Below are 22086 nucleotides of genomic sequence, written 5' to 3' on the forward strand. Positions count from 1 at the left end.
CAAATGCATTTATTTATATTATTAATAGCCATTTCAAATAGAAATGGGGAAAATATGCTATTAACAATGGACAGAAAATCTATAAAAGACCTAGGAATAAATTTTACAAGACTTACATGAAGGACTTATAAGACTTATATGAAGAAAAGTATAAAATCCTATTATAGTATATAAAATAAAATCTGCTAAAGGGAAAGATGACATGTACCAAATTATCAAAAATTACCAATCACTAATATTATAAATATTAAACAACAGATATCTGAAATAGCAGGAAAAAAGTATGTTAATAGTCTTATTTTAAATACATATTGTGAAATATTGATATTCAAAAAGAATATTTTTAATTTGTCGAGAATTATATTACAAAGCTAACTGAGTAAATTGTAAACTGTATGTACAAATTGCCACTTTGACAGGTATACAGTTTACACTGAATAATTATACTCACGTAGTGTTATCATTAACCTACTTTATTTCTGTCCTCTGTTGTTCCTTTAAATGTATTCTGTTGGGGGGCCCCTGGGTGGCTCAGTCACTTAAGTGTCTGCTTTCGGCTCAGGCCATGATCCCAGGGTCCTGGGATGGAGTCCCATATTGGGCTCCTCAGCAGGGAGTCTGCTTCTCCCTCTGCTCTCCCCCCTCCCTGCCCTGGCCCTGCTCTTTCACTTGCTCTCTTTCAAATAGATAAGTAAAATATTTTTTAAAAATGTATTCTGTTAGACTAATTCTTCATCTGCCACTAAATGAAATTTAGGACAAGGCCTTATTTTCTCTGATCACTTTCAGTTTTGTGTAAAAATTTTAACTTTACCTTTACTCACAGTGGTAGGTACTCAGGAGAGACAACATTAACTGATCAAGAAATTATAAAATAAAACAACCAAGTAGAAATATTAGATATGACAAATGAAGAGTTGAAATGAACAACGTAATAGATGAGATGAAAAGATGGATAAAATCTCGATTTGAGGATCAAATTGAGTGAGTTGAAAGATCAGATTGAAAACTCTTCAAGGGTCACCTGGGTGGCTCAGTCGTTAAGCGTCTGCCTTCCGCTCAGGTCATAGTCCCAGGGTCCTGGGATCGAGCCCCGCATTGGGCTCCCTGCTCCACAGGGAAGCCTGCTTCTCCCTGTCTCACTCCCCCTGCTTGTGTTCCCTCTCTAGCTGTGTCGCTATCAAATAAATAAATAAAATCTTAAAAAAAAAGAAAACTCTTCAGACAGGCAGGATAAAAGGATATTAGGATATAAACTATTAAAAAAAAAAAAAAAAAGCAGGGGCACCTGGCTGGCTCAGTCAGCAGAGCATGTGACTCTTGAACTTGGGGTTGTAGGTTTGAGCCCCACGTTGGGTGTAGAGATTACTTAAAAAAAATCTTTAAAAAAATTTAAAAATTAAAATAAAATGAAAATTTAAAAAAGCCAGGTGTATTAGGGTTCTCCCGAGAGACAATACCAGTCAAAGGTGTGTGTGTGTGTGTGTGTGTGTGTGTGTGTGTGTGTGTGTGTAGTTGACCCTTGAACAAGACAGGTTAGAATTGTGTGGGTCCACTTCTACACAGATTTTTTTTTCAATAAATATATTGGGAAAACTTGTAAAGATTTGCAAGAATTTGAAAAAACCCATAGATGAACCACATAGCCTAGAGATATCAGAAAAATTTTTTAAAAGTTAGATATGTCATAAATACATAAAATATATATAGAAACTGGTCTATTTTATCATTTGCTATCATAAAATATCACAAAGCTATTATAAAAAGTTAAAATTTATCCAAAATTACACAAATACCACAGATCATATGTGATACCATTCCCATTCAAGAGAAGTATAAACAAACATGTAAATGCAATGTTAAATCAATAACTGCATAACATTAACTGCACTACATAGTGTACTACCATACTAATTTTGTAGCTATCTCCTGTTGCTATCGCAGTAAGTTCAAGTGTTGGGAGTATCTGTGATACTGATCATGTGTGAGCAGTTGGTCTCTCCAAGAAATTCCATATTGTGGTGAAAACTGATTTCTTGCAGTTCTTGCACATTTTTTCATCATGTCTAATATAATACTATAAACCTTATGTAATACCATGGGACTCTACGAAGTATCAAATATGTTGGTCAAGTTTAGTGATTATCTAAAAATAATTAGAACCAAGTAAAAGAAAACAGTATATTCAAAAAATGCAAAAATTAAAAATTTATGTATTTATTTATTTTTAAAAATTTTATTTATTTGAGAGAGAGAAGGAGAGAGAGAGAGAGAGCATGAGAGGGGGGAGGGTAGAGGGAGAAGCAGGCTCCCCACTGAACAAGGAGCCCGATGCGGGACTCGATCCCTGGACTCCAGGATCATAACCTGAGCTGAAGGCAGTCGTTTAACCAACTGAGCCACCCAGGCACCCCCAAAAATTAAAAATTTAGAGAACACCAACACAATTGGGGACTGAGGTCAACAACAAAAGGGACATGATATTCCTATAAATATTAAGTAAAAGAGGGTATGGTTCTTAAAGAACACCAACATAAGAATAAAAATAGAACATATAACTTTAAAACCAGGAAAAAAAAATTATCTCTTAATAGAAACCAGGAAAATAGACCCCCCAACAAAAGGAAAGTAAAATATATGGAAATTATGAAATAAGTTGGGACAATCACATGCTAATATAATAATTGCAATAAAGATAAATATGTTAAATTCACCAATTGGATACCCTCCAATCTGATTTTTAAAAAATATAACCATATACTGTCTTTAATCACAAAGATGGAGAAAGGCAAAAAATAAAAGGATAAAAAGATATATCAGGTACACATGAACAAAAAGAACAAAAAGAACATTGTAATTATACAATACCATAATTTCTGAAAATGGAGAATTTAAGGCAATATTTTATAAAGCACAAAAAGGAGAATGTATATAGTGCTTAAAAGAACAAGAGAGCAAATATCATCATAAGTGCACCTGCTCCTATAAAGCATAAGATGATAGAACTGCAAAGATACATGGATGAACAAAAAATTATTCTTTGAGAATTAGGATACCTTTTCCAGAATCAAGGATACAAAAATCATCAGAGATACTCACAATTTGAACCATACAAATAATATGCTTGAGCATTAGCTATATATGGAACTTTATACCCAACAGAGAACACATTCTTATAAGCACACATGGAACAGTTACCAAAATCAACGAAGTATTAAGCCATGTAAGAAGTCTCAGTAAATTCTCAAGGATCATATACTGCCAGCGTGTTGTAATAAAATACAAAATTTTTAAAATCCCATACATCTGGAAACTTAAAAACATATTACTATATTTAAAATGAAAAATAAGGAAAATATTGGTCAAATGTTGTTCAAGGTCAACCACTAAACTTGACCAATATTTTGTCAATATTTGTGAAACAAAGCTAAAGTACCTCTTGACAGAAAAATTTATGATTTAAATTATGATTTAAATAAGTACATTTATCAGGATATGTGAAAGGTTAAACATAAACAGGTTGCTCTTATTCTTTCTCTTCTTATTCTTCCTTTCCTTTCTTTTTCTCTCTGGACAACTCAGTCCTAAAGCCATTAAGTGGGCAGAACAAGGTAGGCTCCAGAATGATGAGAGAAATGCTGTGACCCAAGCAGGATGACAAAAGTGGGCACAGAGGAGGGCTGCCCTGCAGAGGGACTCAGAGTCTGACTGGGGGGAGAGGAGAGCCCACATGGAGAGGTGACCTGCCATGGAGTGGAAGGGCCTGGACAGGGTGAGGAAGACATGCACACAGTTTTGGAAATTAACAAGTATAGACTGGAACCCAAATAGGAAAATGAGTAAAGGAAATAAACAGGCAAGGACTAAAAAGCCTAAAGACAAAATCATAAAGGAAATGCCCCAACTCATTAATACTTAGAGAAATGCAAATTAAATTAGCAATCACTTCATACCCAATGGAATGGGAAAAATTAGGAAGCTGGTTAATGCCAAGAAATTACAAAAACGTGGAGATTCAAGATCCCTCATGTATCTCTGGTGGGACTATTGTTCTGTGAGAGCTGACTGACTGGCAGTACTTAATCAAATTAAGTGTACATATACGCAATGAGCCACCAATTCCAATCTTGAGCAAACACCCCTAAGAAATTTTCCCACAGGTCTATAGGGGGACTTTTACAAGGATGCTGGTAGCAGCGTTTGTGGTGGCAGGACAGAGGTAACCAGGGTATTATTCATCACTGAGGAGTGGACAGGCAGAGCATGGCAGATAAGCACTCTGGAGAACTCCATGCAATAGACAGAAGCAATGAACTAGATGAACACATAGCAACACTAAGTGGATCTTAAAAATATAATGCTAAGGGGCGCCTGGGTGGCTCAGTCATTAAGTGTCTGCCTTCGGCTCAGGTCATGATCCCAGGGTCCTGGGATCGAGCCCCACATCAGGCTCCCTGCTCGGCGGGAAGCCTGCTTCTCCCTCTCCCACTCCCCCTGCTTGTGTTCCCTCTCTCACTGTGTCTCTCTCTGTCAAATAAATAAAATCTTTTAAAAAAAAATACAATGCTAAGTAATAGAATGAGGTTTTGCCATAGTACCATTTATGAAAATTAAAATATGTGCATAAAATTATATTTAAAAGAACATATACAATTGACCCTTGAACAACATGGGTTTGAATTGTGCGAGTCCACTTATACGCAGATTTTTTTGAGACATATGGTACAGTACTGTAGATGTATTTTATGATTTTTCTTAACATTTTCTTTTCTCTAGCTTACTTTATTGTAAGAATACAGCATATACAAATGTGGAATACAAACTATGTGTTAATTGACTGTGTTATCAGTAAGGCTTCTGGTCAACAGTAGGCTATTAGTAGTTAAGTTTTGGGGGAGTCAAAAATTATACATGGGGATTTTTGACTGCATGGGGAGGGTGTCAGTGACCCTAAACCCCACATTGTTCAAGGGTCAACTGTATAAACAAAAAGATATACATTAAACTCATTAGATTGATCTCCTTTGTTTTTGTTTTAAGTAGGCTCCACACTGTGAGGGGCTTGAACTCTCGACCCTGAGATCAAGACTTGAGCTGAAATCAAAAGTTGGATGCTTAACCGACTGAGCCATCTAGGCACCCCGGATTGATTTCCTTTGGAAGAGGGAATGGGAAAATGGACTTAAATGGAATAAATAATAATAAATAAGAGAAAGCCCTTCCATGGCCCAAGATAATGTGTTATGAACCATAGAGTTTGATTAACTCAATCTTCTGTATTTGAGGTCCAAATTGTGAGGAGTAGAGAGGCAAAGGAATCCAAGAAACCAACATTTAAAAAAAGGGGGGTTGCTCAAACTTACTAGTTAGTAATCAAGTAAACGTTAAAACTGTACTATTTTAACCCAACTCTCTCTCTCTGTCTCTAAAAGAATGACATCTCCAATGCTGGCTAGGCTATGAAGAAGAAAGAGGTACTCCTATATTTCTATTTGGAAAGTGAATTCCTTCTGCCTTTTGGAACTAATATTTTGGCAGTAGCTATTAAAATTTAAAATACTCATAAACTGTGATCCTACAATTTCACATTTAGAACTCAATCCCACAGGGGGAGAAAGCACCAATGTAGAAAGATAAATATATAAGTCTATTTATTGCTCCATTATTTGGAGTGGTATAAAAGGTGGAAATATTTTGATAGTCCATCGATTGGGAACTGATCAAATAAATAAGTTATATATACTCTGTGGACCACCATGCAGCTATTAAAGGAATGAGTTAAATCTGTATCTTTTAACCTAAGAAAAAACCATGAGGTACTTAACTTTTTACTATGTTAAGAAGAGTATTTGACTAGCATAGTCCCAGTTTTATAAAAATACCACCACCTGTATACATGTACTTGTATATTTCCATAAGCATGGCAATAGTTGTAGAAGATATATACACTACTGGTTACTGAAGTGAGATGAGCAGAAAGAAAGTTGGGGAAAATTATTCTTTCTTCAAACCTTTTAACCTGATTTCAAGAGTTGTAGAAAGCATGTGTTACTTGAATATTCTTAAAATTTAATATAGTGTTTTAAAATGTTTACAGGGAAATGAATAATCATTGATTACATATTCAGGAACAGAGGTAGGAGCTGGATTTATACTTAGACTCTGTGGAGAACGTAGTTAATATCACTTCACTAAGCACTGGAGGTTTTCTAAACTCAGTGCTCCATGCGTAAATGATGAATGAGTGTAATGAAAGACTAAATGAGCGAGCGGTGAGTGAATGAGTGAGATAACGCTCTGAGCCACAGCAATTACAGAAATAGTATAACATTGGTATGATGTGACAAGCAATGCTATTAAGAGATAATGAAATAGAATTTTTTAAAAATCTCCTGAAAACAAATTATATTGTACCCTTCCTGTTTCCACCCCATTCTTAGAATTGACACTTTCATGTCTTCCTTACAGATGCAGAGAAGTGAAGAGTAGAGAAGGTACTGGTCTAACAGTAATTACCGAGGAAGAGCATCACTGGCCCCTTCCTGATACTCCTCAGATCTATTGACACAGTGCCTGATGTGCTACCTGTACAGTTATTCCTTTGAGCTCCTTTCCTTCTAATCCGCTTTTTAAAGTACATTAAGAAATACACTATGCCCTCCAATGAATACGGAATATGTGTGTATTAGAGAAATGAGAGATATGGAACGAGGAGAGGCTTTTTGATAAAAGCAGGTTTAAAGGTTTGTAGCAAATTTTCCTTTTCCAATATAAAGTATAAATAGTATTAACAGCTTTAAACATTAGATAATATAATAAAATATGATCATTTTCATTGTCAAAGAAATGCCTTATGCAGGAAATTCTTACTTTATTCCTGTCCAAGTCTAAACTCTCTTGAAAGAAGTCATTTACAGCAGTTTTTCCTTCCAGACGTTTCAAGGCTCTTTTTTGTTCCCTACACCTGTCTTGCATCTGGGACGGTTCTCTAGCGGCTTCTTCAGAGTGACGCGGCAGCTGCTGTAGGCGCTGAGTGAGCGTCAGAATTTCCTGCTGTAGGTCTTCAGTCCTCTGTGGGGAGGAAGGATAGCTCAACCTCCTGAGGGCCCATGATCTCCACTTCATTTCAAAGCTATGTGCAAGTTCTACTGATACCGACACGGTAGTAACGCTATATTACTACCTAGGTGAGCTGGAAAGACTTAAGATTTGACACGTATCAGCCGGTTTTAGAGGAAAAAATGGAAAGGTTTGATACACAAAATGAGACATTTTAGTTAGTACTGAGAAATAAAGTTGTATAATGAACTTTAAGCAAAAAATGAAAGAAAAAATTGGAACTCTACAATAAACAGACTGCAGCAGATTTTACGAACACTTGAACCTAAGCAATACCTATCTTCATTTGAATTTTAAGGTGAGGAGGCATGAAATTTTACTCAGCTGATTTGGATATGACAAGGAGATATAGCCACAGAAACCTGCTGGTTCAATCTTTTCATAGAGTCGGCCAATAAATTCAAACAAAGAACTGATCTGACAGTGTATTTACTGCACAGGCTGACCTGACCAGGATTTAGGCATGATGGACACATTATCTTCACCATACCACTATTTCTAAGCCAGGATTCACTGAGCTTACACTGAACTGTACTAAGCATTTATCATGTGTTAATCCATTTAATCCTTACCACTCTGATAGGAGCTATGCCCTTCCAGCCCCCACCCTCACCTCATCCCACCAAATTTTACCAATGAAACTGAGGCCCAGAGAGGATAAGTAATCTACCGAAGAGCACACAGCTGGTAATGGCTGAGCTGGGATTCATACCTGGGCTCTCTGCTCTTAACAAACACACTACACTACCTCTGCTGTAATAATGGACACCCTCTTCCCTTTTACATTGTAGTAGTAAAAATAAAATCAAAGTTAAAATGCAGAGCCACAGAATTTCCTAAATCGGCTAATATCAAAATTGACGTTAAAAGAAACAAGTTTGAAAGAATGACTTGTCGTCAATACACCTACAAACTTCCAAGATCTCTCTTTTGCACCAATTTCCTGAATCCTCTCTTTCACAGCTTGCTCGGTGGCTGGTATGGGGACAACACTGTTGCTCAGAAGAGTAGCCAACTGACTGAGGAATTTCTGATAGTGGGATCGTGCAGTTTTGGTTTCCCAGCCGAATGAATGTGGAGGTCTGTCCAATTCATATTTTTGTTTTTCCTTATGGATTGAATCTTCTTGACACTTATTCCAAATATTCCGCCCATCTTTTGGTCCTTCAGAGTGAAAAATGTCTCTTTCAAAGTTCTTGGTCAGGATAGCTTCACCTTTATCCTAAATATGCCAACACACATGTTAAACTTCCCATTCGGAGTTTAATATGGAGACATTTACTTCCTTTTTTGAAATATAAATATAGTCATAATACAAAACTTTAGGAGCAAGGTCCTCAAAAGAAATAAAGAGTTATGGAGTCATAAGAGAGACAAGGGCATACTCAACAGAGCAAACTAGAACATCAAGAGGTATTAAAGTGATCATATGGAGAAACTGGTTTGGGAACATAGGAAATTTAGCTTGGAGAAGCACCTAACCAAACAGCCTCAGTTTATGAAGTTACACTCTTTACAGAAAATTTTGAGCTAATAAGTGTAGAAAGAATGACAGAAATTTTAAAATCAGCATTTTGCATCTAATAAAATAACTGTTTCACGCAAGGATCACCAATGAATGTTAAGACAATGAAGTGAAAAGTTGGGGGGGAAATGGATATTTCCATAAAGACTTCATTAGGGTTATAGAACGTGACTTAGTAGTAACAGTTTTGATGATGTAAAAGTATAAATGAAAGAAGTCCCATTCTTTCCCCCAACCTTTCCCTTGTGCTCCTGTAATCATCCTGCTTCCATTGTAAATAGCCTGAGGGCGGGCCGGGAGGATGATGCTTGTACTTCTTTCCCAATCTCCCACAGGAACATTTTACCTTTATAAATTCTAGCCTTCTTTCCACCTTCTTGACACCTTCAACTCTAGAAGCTGAGTAAATAGGTTCCATTTCTGGGCTTTTTGTCATGTGAAACTGAGAAATAGAAAGAGGGCTAGAATTGTTGAAGTAATGATGGGTTTACATCACTAAAAGGCTAGAAGAGACAGAATAAAAGGGCAATGGGAGAAAAGGTCAGAGTTGCATGCACGCTGGTTTGGGAGAGTTTTTCAAGAATGTGACAGATTAGTGACAGAAGTGGAAAAAAATGGTAAGTGTTATTGTGAATTACTTAAGAGGGGCAATTAAAAATTGGAATTACTTTAAATTACTTTGAAGGTAGTTGCTGAATTTGTTTAAATGGAAACCCTCTGGGGCACCTGGGTGGTTCAGTCGTTAAGCATCTACCTTCAGCTCAGGTCATGATCCCCGCATCAGGCTCCCTGCTCCGGGAGCCTGCTTCTCCCTCTCCCATTCCCCCTGCTCGTGTTCCCTCACTAGCTGTCTCTCTCTCTCTCTCTCTCTCTGTCAAATAAATAAATAAGATCTTTTAAAAAAATAAAAATTAAAAAAATAAATGGAAACCTTCACATTAATTGGATTATAATGGACCTTGTCTTACATTCAGATTACATAATAAACTGTTACAGTCTAAGGATTTCAAAATAAACTTTCACCACTTCCTTGACAACAGAGTGGCTCCCATCCTCCTCCAACATTCTTCTGTAAAACCTCTACTCATCCTGTGAATTGCTATCTACTAGGGACCAGGCTCCTCTCTTCCTTCTAAACCCAACTGATGCCATAAATCTAGATTTCAAGGTCCAATATAGATGATCCACCAATTTAGCTTTGTGATTCCTGTGCCTTGGTTTCAATGACTCTCACTTACACCTCTCTTCAACCCTTACATTCAGAGCCCAAAACCCAGATGTTGTCAGCAGCAGGAAGTAACCCATACCAGAAATGTAAAATTCCAATACTTCATTCTCTAACCACCACCTCCCCAGTTCTCTCTCAGCTTGGTTCCCTGCAGAATCAGAGACCTTAGATCTGCCTTGTGCCTTCTCTCTGTCCTTCAGAAAGGCTTTCAGTCAACCACACTGCACTGCTTCCTCTGATCCCCCATAAGAAGGAGACCAACTACTCAACATTTGCCAATCATCTCTTGGAGTAACGCAAGGTAATAAAATTCCTGTTTCTTTAAAAGTCACTCAAAATTTATTCTCACCTTCTTCATGAAACTATCCAAGGGATCTTCTTGTCCTTTCATATTCATATAAGGGGTGAATCCATCAGTACCTGCTAACTTTTTCTCCAAAAGGCCTGCTTTTCGTTCTGCCTTTTCTCTTTCAAACAGATGTACTCTGTATAAGATATCAGTAGGTAACAACATCATGAAACCAACTCAGTTTTCAAACTTGAATTAAAAATAATTAAAAGAAATAATCCCCACTTAAAATGTATTAAATATGTGTACCAAGTAGAAATGTACTTTCTATGAAAAGAGCTGTGCAGTTACCCATCTATCTCTAGGGAAAGACTAGAAATGACAGAGAAACGGAGAGAAAAACAATCCAGTGCTAAGTCCTCTGGTAGTTCCCCTGGGGAAGGTCAATTTTTAAACCATCCTTTTCAAGGGGAAATTTGAGCATGAATATTTGACTGCCACTATTGATAACACTGTAATGATTAGGAGGTTCCACAGGGATACAAGTACTCCTATTTTAATAACACCTGATGGGCTCTTCCACTGGGATTTGATAAGAGGAAAGGGAATTAGAATAATGAAGCAGCAATAGAGAATAGCTTATGTAAAACCTTGTTTTATTATCAAATATCCAAATAGCTAATTATTTGCTTTTTGGAGTTTTTTGTTGTTTTGTTTTTGTTTTTTTAAAGATTTTATTTATTTATTTATTTGACAGAGAGAAACACAGTGAGAGACGGAACACAAGCAGGGGGAGTGGGAGGGGGAGAGCAGGCTTCCTTCAGAGCAGGGAGTCGGATGCAGGGCTTGATCCCAGTACCCTGGGATCATGACCTGAGCCAAAGGCAGATGCTTAACAACTGAGCCACCCAGGCACCCCTGGTTTTTGTTTTGATTACTAATGCCTAGGTTTGATAATATTTTCTATCCTGTACCCATAGTTAGGTTAAAGTTTCAATCTATCTTCTATGTTTTTTTTTCCTCATCTAAGAATTATAGTTTACAGAATTAGTGAATTTGGATCAGTTCAAAAGAAATTATTTGTATTATCCAAACAGAAAATTTTACCTTAAAAGGTTATATTAGAGACATGCAGAACACACTCAAAAGTTCTAACATACCTATAACTATAACCCTAGAGTGAGAGTAGAGATACAATGGGATAAAAACAATATTTGAAAAAATAATTCCGAAGATTCCAAACCTGATGAAAGACGTAATTGATAGATTCCATAAATTCTGTAAATCCTCAGCAGGATAGATACAAAGAAAGCCACACCAAGACACATCATAGTCAAACTGCTACCAATAAAAAGCATACATTATTCCCTTCAAAGGTACAACAATAAGATTGACTAACTTTTCAACAGAAACTATAGAAATTAGAAGAGAATTGGATGACATCTTAGAATGCTATAAGAAAAAAACACTGGCAACCCAGAATCCTATACTCAGAAAAAAAAAAGCCATTGAAAAAATGAAAATGAAAATAATATAGTTTCAGAAGAAAAAAATGGAAAAACTATCAGAGGAAACGCATTATAAGAAACACCAGAGGGCATTCCAGTCCAAGATGGTGACATGGGAAGACCCTGGGCTCACCTACATCTATTTGTACAGCAATTCGGCCTGAGGGGGAGTTGAGGGCTGACTGAGCAGCTTTTGCACAACAGAGGATGCGGAGACCACATGGAGAGGCAGGAGAGACAGAGATGCCTTGACTGATACCTCTGCAAGCTCTGGGTCACTGGCCCATGCCAGCCCCAGGTGCCCTGGGGCTTGGAGGGATAGCTGGAGTTTGGAAAAGCAACTGGAATGTGGAGGAACTAGCCCTGGAACCCTGCCCAGGGTAAGGGAGCTACTGGAACTCTCTCTGGGTCAGAGAGGCTGGTAGGTGGCACAGTTTGTGTTCCCTCTCCACCTTGGTGATGAAGATGGGAGCAGGGTTCCAGATGCTGTGGTTGACCTGCTGCCTCAGTGAGCACTGGGAGCCTGGCCCACACCCACCTCAGATGCCCTGGGGCATGGAGGAACAACCAAGGTTTCAAAGAGCAGCTAGGGTGTAAAGGAGCTAGATCTAGAAACTTGCTGGGCAGTGAGGGAACCGGTGGAGCTCTCTCTGGGTAGAGGGGCTGGGGAGCACCAGGGTTTACATTCTTCTTTTACCTTAATGGTGTGGATAGGGCAGGGTCCAGGCACCATGGCCAGCGTGTCACATCAGCAAACCCCATGCCCCTGGCCCACATCAGCCCCAGATATCCTGGGGCACAGAAAAGCCACAGTTTAAATAAAAGAGGAACAAAATAGAAAAGAGCCAGTCCTAGAACTCTGAAAAACAGCAGGGGGAGCTGCTAGAACTGTCCATTTTGAAGGGGCTGGTGAGCACCACAGTTACATTCCCCATCCACCTGATAGTGTGGATGAGGACCACACTAGTGAACAAGGTCCAGGCACCATAGCCAACCTACTACCTCAGTGAGCCCCAGGCCCCTCGCCCACACCAACCCCAGCTTTCACACAAAGGCAGCCCTAGTGTGGCACACGCTGGACACCTCCGGTTCAGCAATCACTAGAGTTCCAGCCTAATGGCTGGATCATGGAGAGGCAGGAGAGACAGAGATGCCTTGACTGATACCTCTGCAAGCTCTGGGTCACTGGCCCATGCCAGCCCCAGGTGCCCTGGGGCTTGGAGGGATAGCTGGAGGGATAGCTGGAGTTTGTATCACCAAGGTGATACAAGCACAAAGCACCTGGAAAATTCCAGGGCCACACCAATTCAGCTCTAGACAGCTTACTAGGGTACCCCCAATGCAGAGCACTCTGGGACCTCCTAGCTAATGCCTGCTTTGGCTTAGCTGCCTTGCCACAGTACCCCCTGCAAAGAACACCCTGGGAACTCCCAACCCATGCTCACCTCAGGTCCAGCTGCCTTGCCAGAACATCTTCTGCATGGGGCACTCTGGGACCCCAAGTCCACACCCCACCTCAGCTCCAGCCACCCCACCACGGAGCCTCCTGTACAGAGCATCCTGGGACAACCTGGTCCATGCCAACCTCCATTCTAATCAACCCAACAGGGCACCCTCTGCACTGAAAACCCCAGGACATCCCAGCTTTCACCCACTTCTGCTTCAGCTATCCTCCCAGGGTAGCCCTGTGCAGCACCCCAGAATCCTCTGGCCCATGCCCTGCCTTGGCTCTAGCTGCCCTGCCAGAGCACCCTCTGCACAGAGATATCCAAGATGTCTGGTTTGTACCCACTTCAGTTTCAGCTATCCTGCCAGGGGGCCTTCTGCACAGAGAACCCAGGGATCACCCCAGCCTCTGCCCACTTAAGGTTTAGCTGTCCTGCCAGGGCAATCTGCATGAAGAGCCCCAGGACCCACTGGTTTGCACTTGATTCAACTTCAGCTGTCCTGCTGTTGCACTGTCTGCACAGAGTCCTGGGACCACCCAGGTCCACACTCACTTGAGCTCCAGCCATCCCAGCATGGTAGCCACAGCACAGAGGGCACTGGGAACCCCAGCCCATGTGAGACAGAGCTCCAGCCAGCCAGCTAAAGTCACCAGGCACACATAGTATACAGGAGATGACATTACACAAGACCATTCCTTCAAGTTTATTTATTTATTTATTTTTTTTTTTTTAAGATTTTACTTATTTATTTGAGAAAAAGAGAATGGGAGATAGAGAGCACGAGAGGGAAGAGGGTCAGAGGGAGAAGCAGACCCCCGCTGAGCAGGGAGCCCGACGTGGGTCTCGATCCCGAGACTCCAGGATCATGACCCGAGCCGAAGGCAGTCGCTTAACCAACTGAGCCACTCAGGCGCCCAAGACCATTCCTTCAAGTTTAGAAGAAGTAGTTGTCCTGCTTAATTCATAGAAACAGACAGTCCAGCAAAATGGGGAGACAGAGAGATATCCTCTGAATGAGCAAACAAGACAAAACCCCAGAAAAAGAACTAAATGAAATGGAGATAAGCAATATGCCTGATAGAGAGTTTAAAGTAATGATCATAAAGATGCTCACCAGATTGGAAAGAAGGGTAGACTCAGTGAGAACTTCAACGAAGAGATAGAAAATATAAAAGAGAACCAATCAGAATTGAAGAATACAATAACTAAAATGAAAAATACACTAGAGGGAATTAACAGTAGATTAGAGGATGCAGAAGAATGTATCAGCAATCTTGAAGACAAGGTAATGGAAAGAACCCTAGCTGAACAGCAAAAAGAAAAAAGAATTTCTTAAAAAAGAGGATAGGTAAGGAATCTCTTGGACAACATCAGGCAAACAAACATTTGCATTATAGGGGTTCCAGAAGGAAAAGCGAGAAAGGAAAAGAAAAGTTATTTGAAGAAATAACAGCTGAGGGGTGCCTGGGTAGCTCATTTGGTTGAGCATCTGCCTTCAGCTCAGGTCATGATCCCAGGGTCCTGGGATCGAGCCCTGCATTGGGCTCCCTGCTCAGTGAGGAGCCTGCTTCTCCCTCTCCCTCTGCAGCAACCCCTGCTTATGCTCGCTCACACACTCTCTGTCAAATAAATAAATAAAATCTTAAAAAAAAAAAAAGGAATAACAGCTGAAAAATTCCCTAACCTGGGGAAGGAAACAGACATCCAAGTTCAGGAAGCATGGAGAGCTCCAAACAAGATGAACTCAAGGAGGTCCAAATCACCAACACATAATAATTAAATGTCAAAGGTTAATGATAAAGAGAGAATTTTAAAAGCAGGAAGAAAGAAGCAACTAGTTACATACAAGGAAATCCCCATGAGGCTCTCAGCTGATTTTTCAGCAGAAACTTTGCGAGCCAGAAAGATGTGGCAAAGAGCTAAAAGGAAAAAACCTACAACCCAAAGTAGTCTACCTAGCAACTTTATCATTCAGAATTGAAGGAGAGATAAAGAGTTTCCCAGACAAACAACAGTTAAAGGAGTTCTTCACCACCAAACTAGACTTACAAGAAATGTTAAAGGGACTTCTTTAAGTGAAAAAGAAAAGGCCATAATTAGAAATAACAAAAATATAATAAAAAGATATAAAATATATGACAGCATATATATAAGACATGGAGGAGAGAGTAAAAAAAAAAGTTCTTTTAGAATATGTTCAAACTTGGGGTGCCTGGGTGGCTCAGTCGTTAAGCATCTGCCTTCAGCTCAGGTCATGATCCTGGGATCCTAGGATTGAGCCCTGCATCAGGCTCCCTGCTCCATGGGAGGCCTGTTTCTCCCTTTCCCACTCCCCCTGCTTGTGTTCCCTCTCACTCTGTCTCTCTCTGTCAAATAAACAAATAAAATCTAAAAAAAAAAAGAATGTGTTCAAACTTAAATCAACTTACTATAAACTGCTATATATTTAGAGTCCTATATATGAACCTCAAAGCAACCACAAACCCAAAACCTATGATAGATACACAAAAAATAGAAAGTATTCAGGCATAACACTACAGAAAGTCATGAGTCACAAGGAAAGGGGATCTGAGGAGAAAATAGAATAACTACAAAAATAACCAGAAAACAATTAACAAAATGAAAATAAATACATACCTATCAATAATTACTTTTTTTTTAAGATTTTATTTATTTGACAGAGAGAGACACAGTGAGAGAGGGAACACAAGCAGGGAGAGTGGGAGGGGGAGAAGCAGGCTTCCTGCAGAGCAGGGAGCCTGATGCAGGGCTCGATCCCAGGAGACCTGAGCCGAAGGCAGACACTTAACAACTGAGCCACCCAGGCACCCTTCGATAATTACTTTAAATGAAAATGTTCTAAATGCTCCAATCAAAAGACAAAGTGTGGCAGAATGGATTAAAAAAAAAACCCAAAACAAGAGCCATCTATATACAGCTATAAGAGACTCACTTCAGACCTAAAGACTCATATGGACTGAAAGCGAAAGGATGGAGAAAGATATACCATGCAAATAGAAATGAAAAAAAAACCCGAAAAGCCAGGATAGCAAAATTATAACAGACAAAATGGACTTTAAAACAAAGCCTATAACAAGAGACAAAGAAGGGCATTACATAATGACAAACAGGTCAATTAAACAGAAGTATATAACAACTGTAAATATCTATGCAACCAAAATTGGAACATTTAAATACATAAAGTAAATATTAACGGGCATAAAGGGAGAAACTCATAGTAATATAGTAATATTAGGGGACTTTAACACCCCAGTAACATCAGTGGATAGATCATCCAGGCAGAAAATCAGTAAGGAAACAGTGTATTGAATGATATATTAGATCAGATGGACTTGACAGATATATAGAGAACAGTCCATCCAAAACAATGGAATACACATTCTTTTTCAGGTTCCCATGGAACATTCTCAAGGATAGATCACATGCTTTGAAACAAGTCTCAATAAATTTAAGAAGACTGAAACCATATTATGCATCTTTTCTGACCACAATAATGTGAAACGTTCCATGCTCATGGATTGGAAGAGCAAATATTGTTAAAATGTCTAAGCTACCTAGAGCAATCTATAATTCAATGTAATCCCTATCAAAATACCATCAACTTTTTTCAGAGTTGAAACAAATAATCCTAAAATTTTATGGAACCAGAAAAGACCGTAAGTAGCCAGAGGAATGTTGAAAAAGAAAACCAAAGCTGGTGGCATCACAATTCCAGACTTCAAGCTCTATTACAAAGTTGTAATCATCAAGACAGTATGGTACTGACACAAAAACAGACACATAGATCAATGAAACAGAATAGAGAACCCAGAAATGGCCCTTCAACTCTGTGGTTAACTAATCTTCAACAAAGCAGGGAAGAATATCCAATGGAAAAAAGACAGCCTCTTCAACAAATGGTGTGGGGAAAATTGGACAGCCACATGCAGAAGAATGAAACTGGGCTATTTCCTTACACCATCCACAAAAATAGACTCAAAATGGATGACAGACATAAATGTGAGACAGGAGTCCATCAAAATCCTAGAGAACACAGGCAGCAACCTTGGTGACCTCAGCTGCAGCAACTTCTTGCGAGACACTTCTCCAAAGGCAAGGGAAACAAAGGCAAAAATGAACTAGTGGGACTTCATCAAGATAAAAAGCTTTTGCACAGGAAAAGCAAACAGTCAACAAAACCAAAAGACAACTGACAGAATGGGAGAAGATATTTGCAGATGACATATCAGATAAAGGGCTAGTTTCTAAAATCTGTAAAGAATGTATCAAACCCAACACCCAAAGAACAAATAATCCAATCAAGACATGGGCAGAAGACATAAACATTTCTCCAAAGAAGACATCCAAATGGCCAACAGACACACGAAGAAATGCTCAACATCACTCAGCATCAGGGAAATACAAATCAAAACCACAATGAGATACCACCTCACACCAGTCAGAATGGCTAAAATGAACAAGTCAAGAAACGACAGATGTTGCCAGAGATGTGGAGAAGGGGAAACCCCCTTACACAGTTGGTGGGAATGCAAGCTGGTGCAGCCACTCTGGAAAACAGTATGGAGGTTCCTCAAAAAGGTGAAAATGGAGCTACCCTACAACCCAGCAATTGGACTACTAGGTATTTACTCCAAAGACACAAATGTAGTGATCCAAAGGGGCACCTGCACCCCAATGTTTATATCAGCAATGTCCACAATAGCCAAACTATGGAAAGAGCTCAGATATCCATCAGCCGATGAATGGATAAAAAAGATGTGGTATATATACAATGGAGTACTACTCAGCCATCAAAAAATGGAATCTTGCCATTTTTAATGACGTGGATGGCACTAGAGAGGGCATTATGTGAAGCGAAATAAGTCAATCAAAGAAAGACAATTATCATATGATCTCACTCGTGGAATTTAAGACACAAAACAAAGGATCATAGGGGAAGAGAGGAAAAAATAACACAAGATGAAATCAGAGAGGGAGATAAACCATTAGAGACTCTTAATCATAGGAAACAAACTGAGGGTTGCTGGAGGGGAGGGAGGGTGGAGGGATGGGGTAACTGGGTGATGGACATCAAGGAGGGCACATGATGTGATGAGCACTGGGTGTTATATAAGACTGATAAATCATTGACCTCTACCTCTGAAACTAATAATATATTATATGTTAATTAATTGAATTTAAATTAAAAATTAAAAAATTAATAATAAATTTAAACAAATTTTAAAAATGAAATAAAATTAGGTAAAGGATTTTAATAAATATTTCTACTAAGAAGATATACAAATGGCCAATAAGCACATGAAAAAATGCTCAACTCTTTAATCTTATGGAAATACAAATTAAAATCACAATGAGATGTGACTTCATATCCACTAGAATGGCTATCATAAAGAAGATGAACAGTAACAAGTGTTAGTAAGGATGTAGAGCAATTGGAATCTTCATACATTGCTGGTGGGAATGTAAAATGGTGCAGCTGCCTTGGAAAATAGTCTGGAAGTTCTCAAAAGTAAACATAGAGTTACTTTATGGCCCAGCAATTCTACTTCCAAGGCATATACTTAAGAGAAATGAAGCATACAGTCATATAAAAGCTCATACAAGAATGATCACAGCAGCATTATTCATAAAACCCCTCCAAAAAAGGGAAACAACCCAATGTCCATGAACTGATGAATGGATAAGAAAACTGTGGTATATTCATACGACAGAGTATTATTCAGCCATAAAAAGGAGTGGAGTATACGGATTCATGGTTCAACATGGATTAATCTTAAAAATATTGTGCTAAGTGAAATAAGTGAGACACTGAAGCCATCTATTGTATGATTGCATTCATGTGAAATGTCCAGAAAAGGCAAGTCCAGAGATAAAGAATGTAGATTAGTGGTTGTCAGGGACTAGAGAGAATGGTATGGGGAGTAATTGGTAATAGACATGGGGATTCTTTGGTGGGTGATGAAGTGTTCCGGAATTGAATAGTCAATGATTGCACAACCTTGTGAATATACTAAAAACTACTGGATTTTATACTTTTTAAAATTATTTTATTAACATATAATGTATTATTTGTTTCAGGGGTACAGGTCTGTGATTCATCAGTCTTACACAATTCACAGCACTCACCATAGCACATGCCTCCCCAATGAATTGTGTACTTTTTTTTTCAAAGATTTTATTTATTTATTTTGACAGAGAGAGAGACACAGCGAGAGAGAGAACACAAGCAGGGGGAGTGGGAGAGGGAGAAGCAGGCTTCCCGCGGAGCAGGGAGCCTGATGTGGGGCTCGATCCCAGGACCCTGGGATCATGACCTGAGCCAAAGGCAGATGCTTAACGACTGAGCCACCCAGGCGCCCTGAATTGTATACTTTAAAGAGGTGAATTTTTTCTTTTCTTTTTTAATGAAGTACAAGTGATTAAAAGGGTGAATTTTAATGGTATGTGAATTATATCTCAATAAAAATGTCTTTTTAAACATAGTAATTTTGAGTCAGGTATTATAGGAAATCCTACTAAGTTTAAATTCTGTGATCAATCAGGAATGTGAAGTTTATATACTGTTTTCAAGCTATGACAAATGACACGTTTGAAAACAAACTAGAAAATTTCCTACCTTAGACGGTTTTCTAGTTCTATAATTCTTTCAGTTAGATCCCAGTTGCCTCTTTCAAGATTCTGAATATTGGTGTTTTTCAAAGATTTAATTCTGGTTAGAGAAGCAATAAGTTCCTCTAGATCCTTGATATCATCTTTCAGGGACATTATCTGGAAAGACTGTTGCACATTATTTTCTTTGTAACTTTCTAGCTCATTCTTCATTTCTTGCAAGGAAGTTTCTTTTATGAGAAGCTTGTTTTGAAGATTTCTTAGCTAATGAGAAAGGGAAAATCATAATTTTGGTTTTAGAAAATTCATGACTTTAAATCACTATGGGTATTTAAGTTATACATTATTTTTTAAAAAGACTTATTCATTTATTTGAGAGACAATGAGCGAGCAGCGGTTGGGGCAAAGGGAGAAAGAGGGAGAGAGTCCTGAAGCAGACTCCTGAGTGAAGAGCCCCACTTGGGGCTCGATCCCAGGTCCCCGAGAGATCATGACCTGAGCCAAGATCAAGAGTCAGTCACTCAATTGACTAAGCCACCCAGGTGCCCTAATTATACATTATGATACAATAAAATAAAGACCCTCAAATCTCCTAACAGTATATTCCAATGTTACATATATTTTAAAAATTATTTCAAGGGGTGCCTGGCTGGCTCAGGTGGAAGAGCTTGCACTCTTGATTTCAGAGTTGTGAGTTTGAACCCCATGTTGACTGTAGAGATTACTTAAATAAATACATAAACTTAAAAAAAATAAAATAAAAACTAAAGCAGTATAATTTAAAAAATCCATCAAAATGACACATAGGGTTTGGAATAAGTTATTTTGTTCTCATCAACATTAAAGTTGTTTAAATCTTGTTATGAATTGTATAATTCCTAGCAGAAAAGAAATACTTAATGCTTTGGCCATAGATGCTTGCTTTATGCTGGTTGTGAAGGGCAATGTGTTCAGAGGCCTCTTTCACAAAGAGATGCCTATGTTTATACCACTTGTTTCCTGGCCTTGTCTGTGCTGATCAGAGAAATGGGTGAATAGGAGAGTGAGAAGAAAGAATGAGGCTTAAATTGACTATATTTTGGGGCACCTGGGTGATCTAGATGATTAAGCGTCTGTCTTCAGCTCAGGTCATGATCTCAGAGTCCTGGGATGGAGCTCTGCATTGGGCTCCCTACTCAGCGGGGAGCCTGTTTCTCCCTCTCCTTCTCTTGCTCCCCCTGCTTATGTTCTCTCGCTCTCACTGTCAAGTAAATAAATAAAATCTTTTAAAAATTAATTAATTAATTAATTGACTATATTTTTAAGGCAAATAAAGGAAAGAAAAGATCATAAAGTTATGAAGAGTGATGGCCTGTGAGAGGGGAAGCAACATAAGAGAGCCACAAGCTGCTACCTGAAAAAGACCAGGGACGCCTAGGTGGTCAGTCGGTTACGTGTCTGCCTTTGGCTCAGGTCATGATCCCAGGGTCCTGGGATAGAGCCCAGCGTCAGGCTCCCTCCTTGGTGGGAAGCCTGCTTCTCCCTCTCCCTCTGCCATTTCCCCTACCCCCGCCCCCACCCCCCCCACCCCCGCCGCTTATGCTCTCTGGCTCTTTCTATCTCTCTATCAAATAAATAAAATCTTTAAAAAAAAAAGTCTCTGCTCTTCTATCTGATAAGGGAAGAAATCTCACTAGATAAAGAAAACTGAGGTACTGGCAACATTCAGGGGTCAATTAACTTTTAATGTAACCTAATTTGTTCAAATTTCTTAATAGACTGATAAACTTGTAAAAGAGGAGGAAAGGGGGCAAGTTTGATTTGACATTATAAAAAATCATTAGCTGTATAACCAGAAAGGGGTCAGGAATATTTAGTTATTGACAAAAAAAAAAAAAAAAAAGACCTCAATGTGAGACACGAATCCATCAAAATCTTAGAGGAGAACATAGGCAGTAACCTCTTGGACATCGACCACAGCAACTTCTTTCAAAACATGTCTCCAAAGGCAAGGGAAACAAAAGCGAAAATGAACTTTTCGAACTTCATCAAGATAAAAAGCTTCTGCGTAGCAAAGAAACAGTCAACAAAACAAAGAGGCAACCCACAGAATGGGAGAAGATATTTGCAAATGACACTACAGATAAAGGGCTGATATCCATGATCTGTAAAGAACTTCTCAAACTCAACACCCAAAAAACAAATAATCAAGTCAAAAAATGGGCAGAATCAGAAGGGGAGATGAACCATGAGAGACTATGGACTCCAGGAAACAAACAGGGTTTTAGAGGGGAAGGGGCTGGGGGGATGGGTTAGGCCAGTGATGGGTATTAAGGAGGGCACGTTCTGCATGGAGCACT

The 22086-nt window shown here is 39.0% G+C and overlaps 1 protein-coding gene across 10 annotated transcripts in view; it reads right to left on the reverse strand.

Moving 5' to 3' along the window:
- LOC112822309 (uncharacterized) overlaps positions 1-22086 on the reverse strand; it is a 52926-nt gene that overhangs the window by 6561 nt on the left and 24279 nt on the right. For 9 of the 10 annotated variants that reach the window (XM_073895338.1, XM_073895333.1, XM_073895336.1 and 6 more), the window contains 4 exons: positions 19755-20011; positions 10222-10357; positions 8030-8341; positions 6871-7071 (listed from right to left, as the gene is read on the reverse strand). In XM_073895338.1, the coding sequence (XP_073751439.1) occupies positions 6871-7071; positions 8030-8341; positions 10222-10357; positions 19755-20011 (906 nt within the window). The remainder of the gene's footprint in view (positions 1-6870; positions 7072-8029; positions 8342-10221; positions 10358-19754; positions 20012-22086) is intronic. The other variant, XM_073895340.1, reaches the window with a different exon arrangement.

This window comes from Callorhinus ursinus, unplaced genomic scaffold, assembly GCF_003265705.2.
Source record: "Callorhinus ursinus isolate GAN/ISIS: 27379988/994484 unplaced genomic scaffold, GSC_fseal_2.0 scaffold8, whole genome shotgun sequence".
NCBI lineage: Eukaryota > Metazoa > Chordata > Mammalia > Carnivora > Otariidae > Callorhinus > Callorhinus ursinus.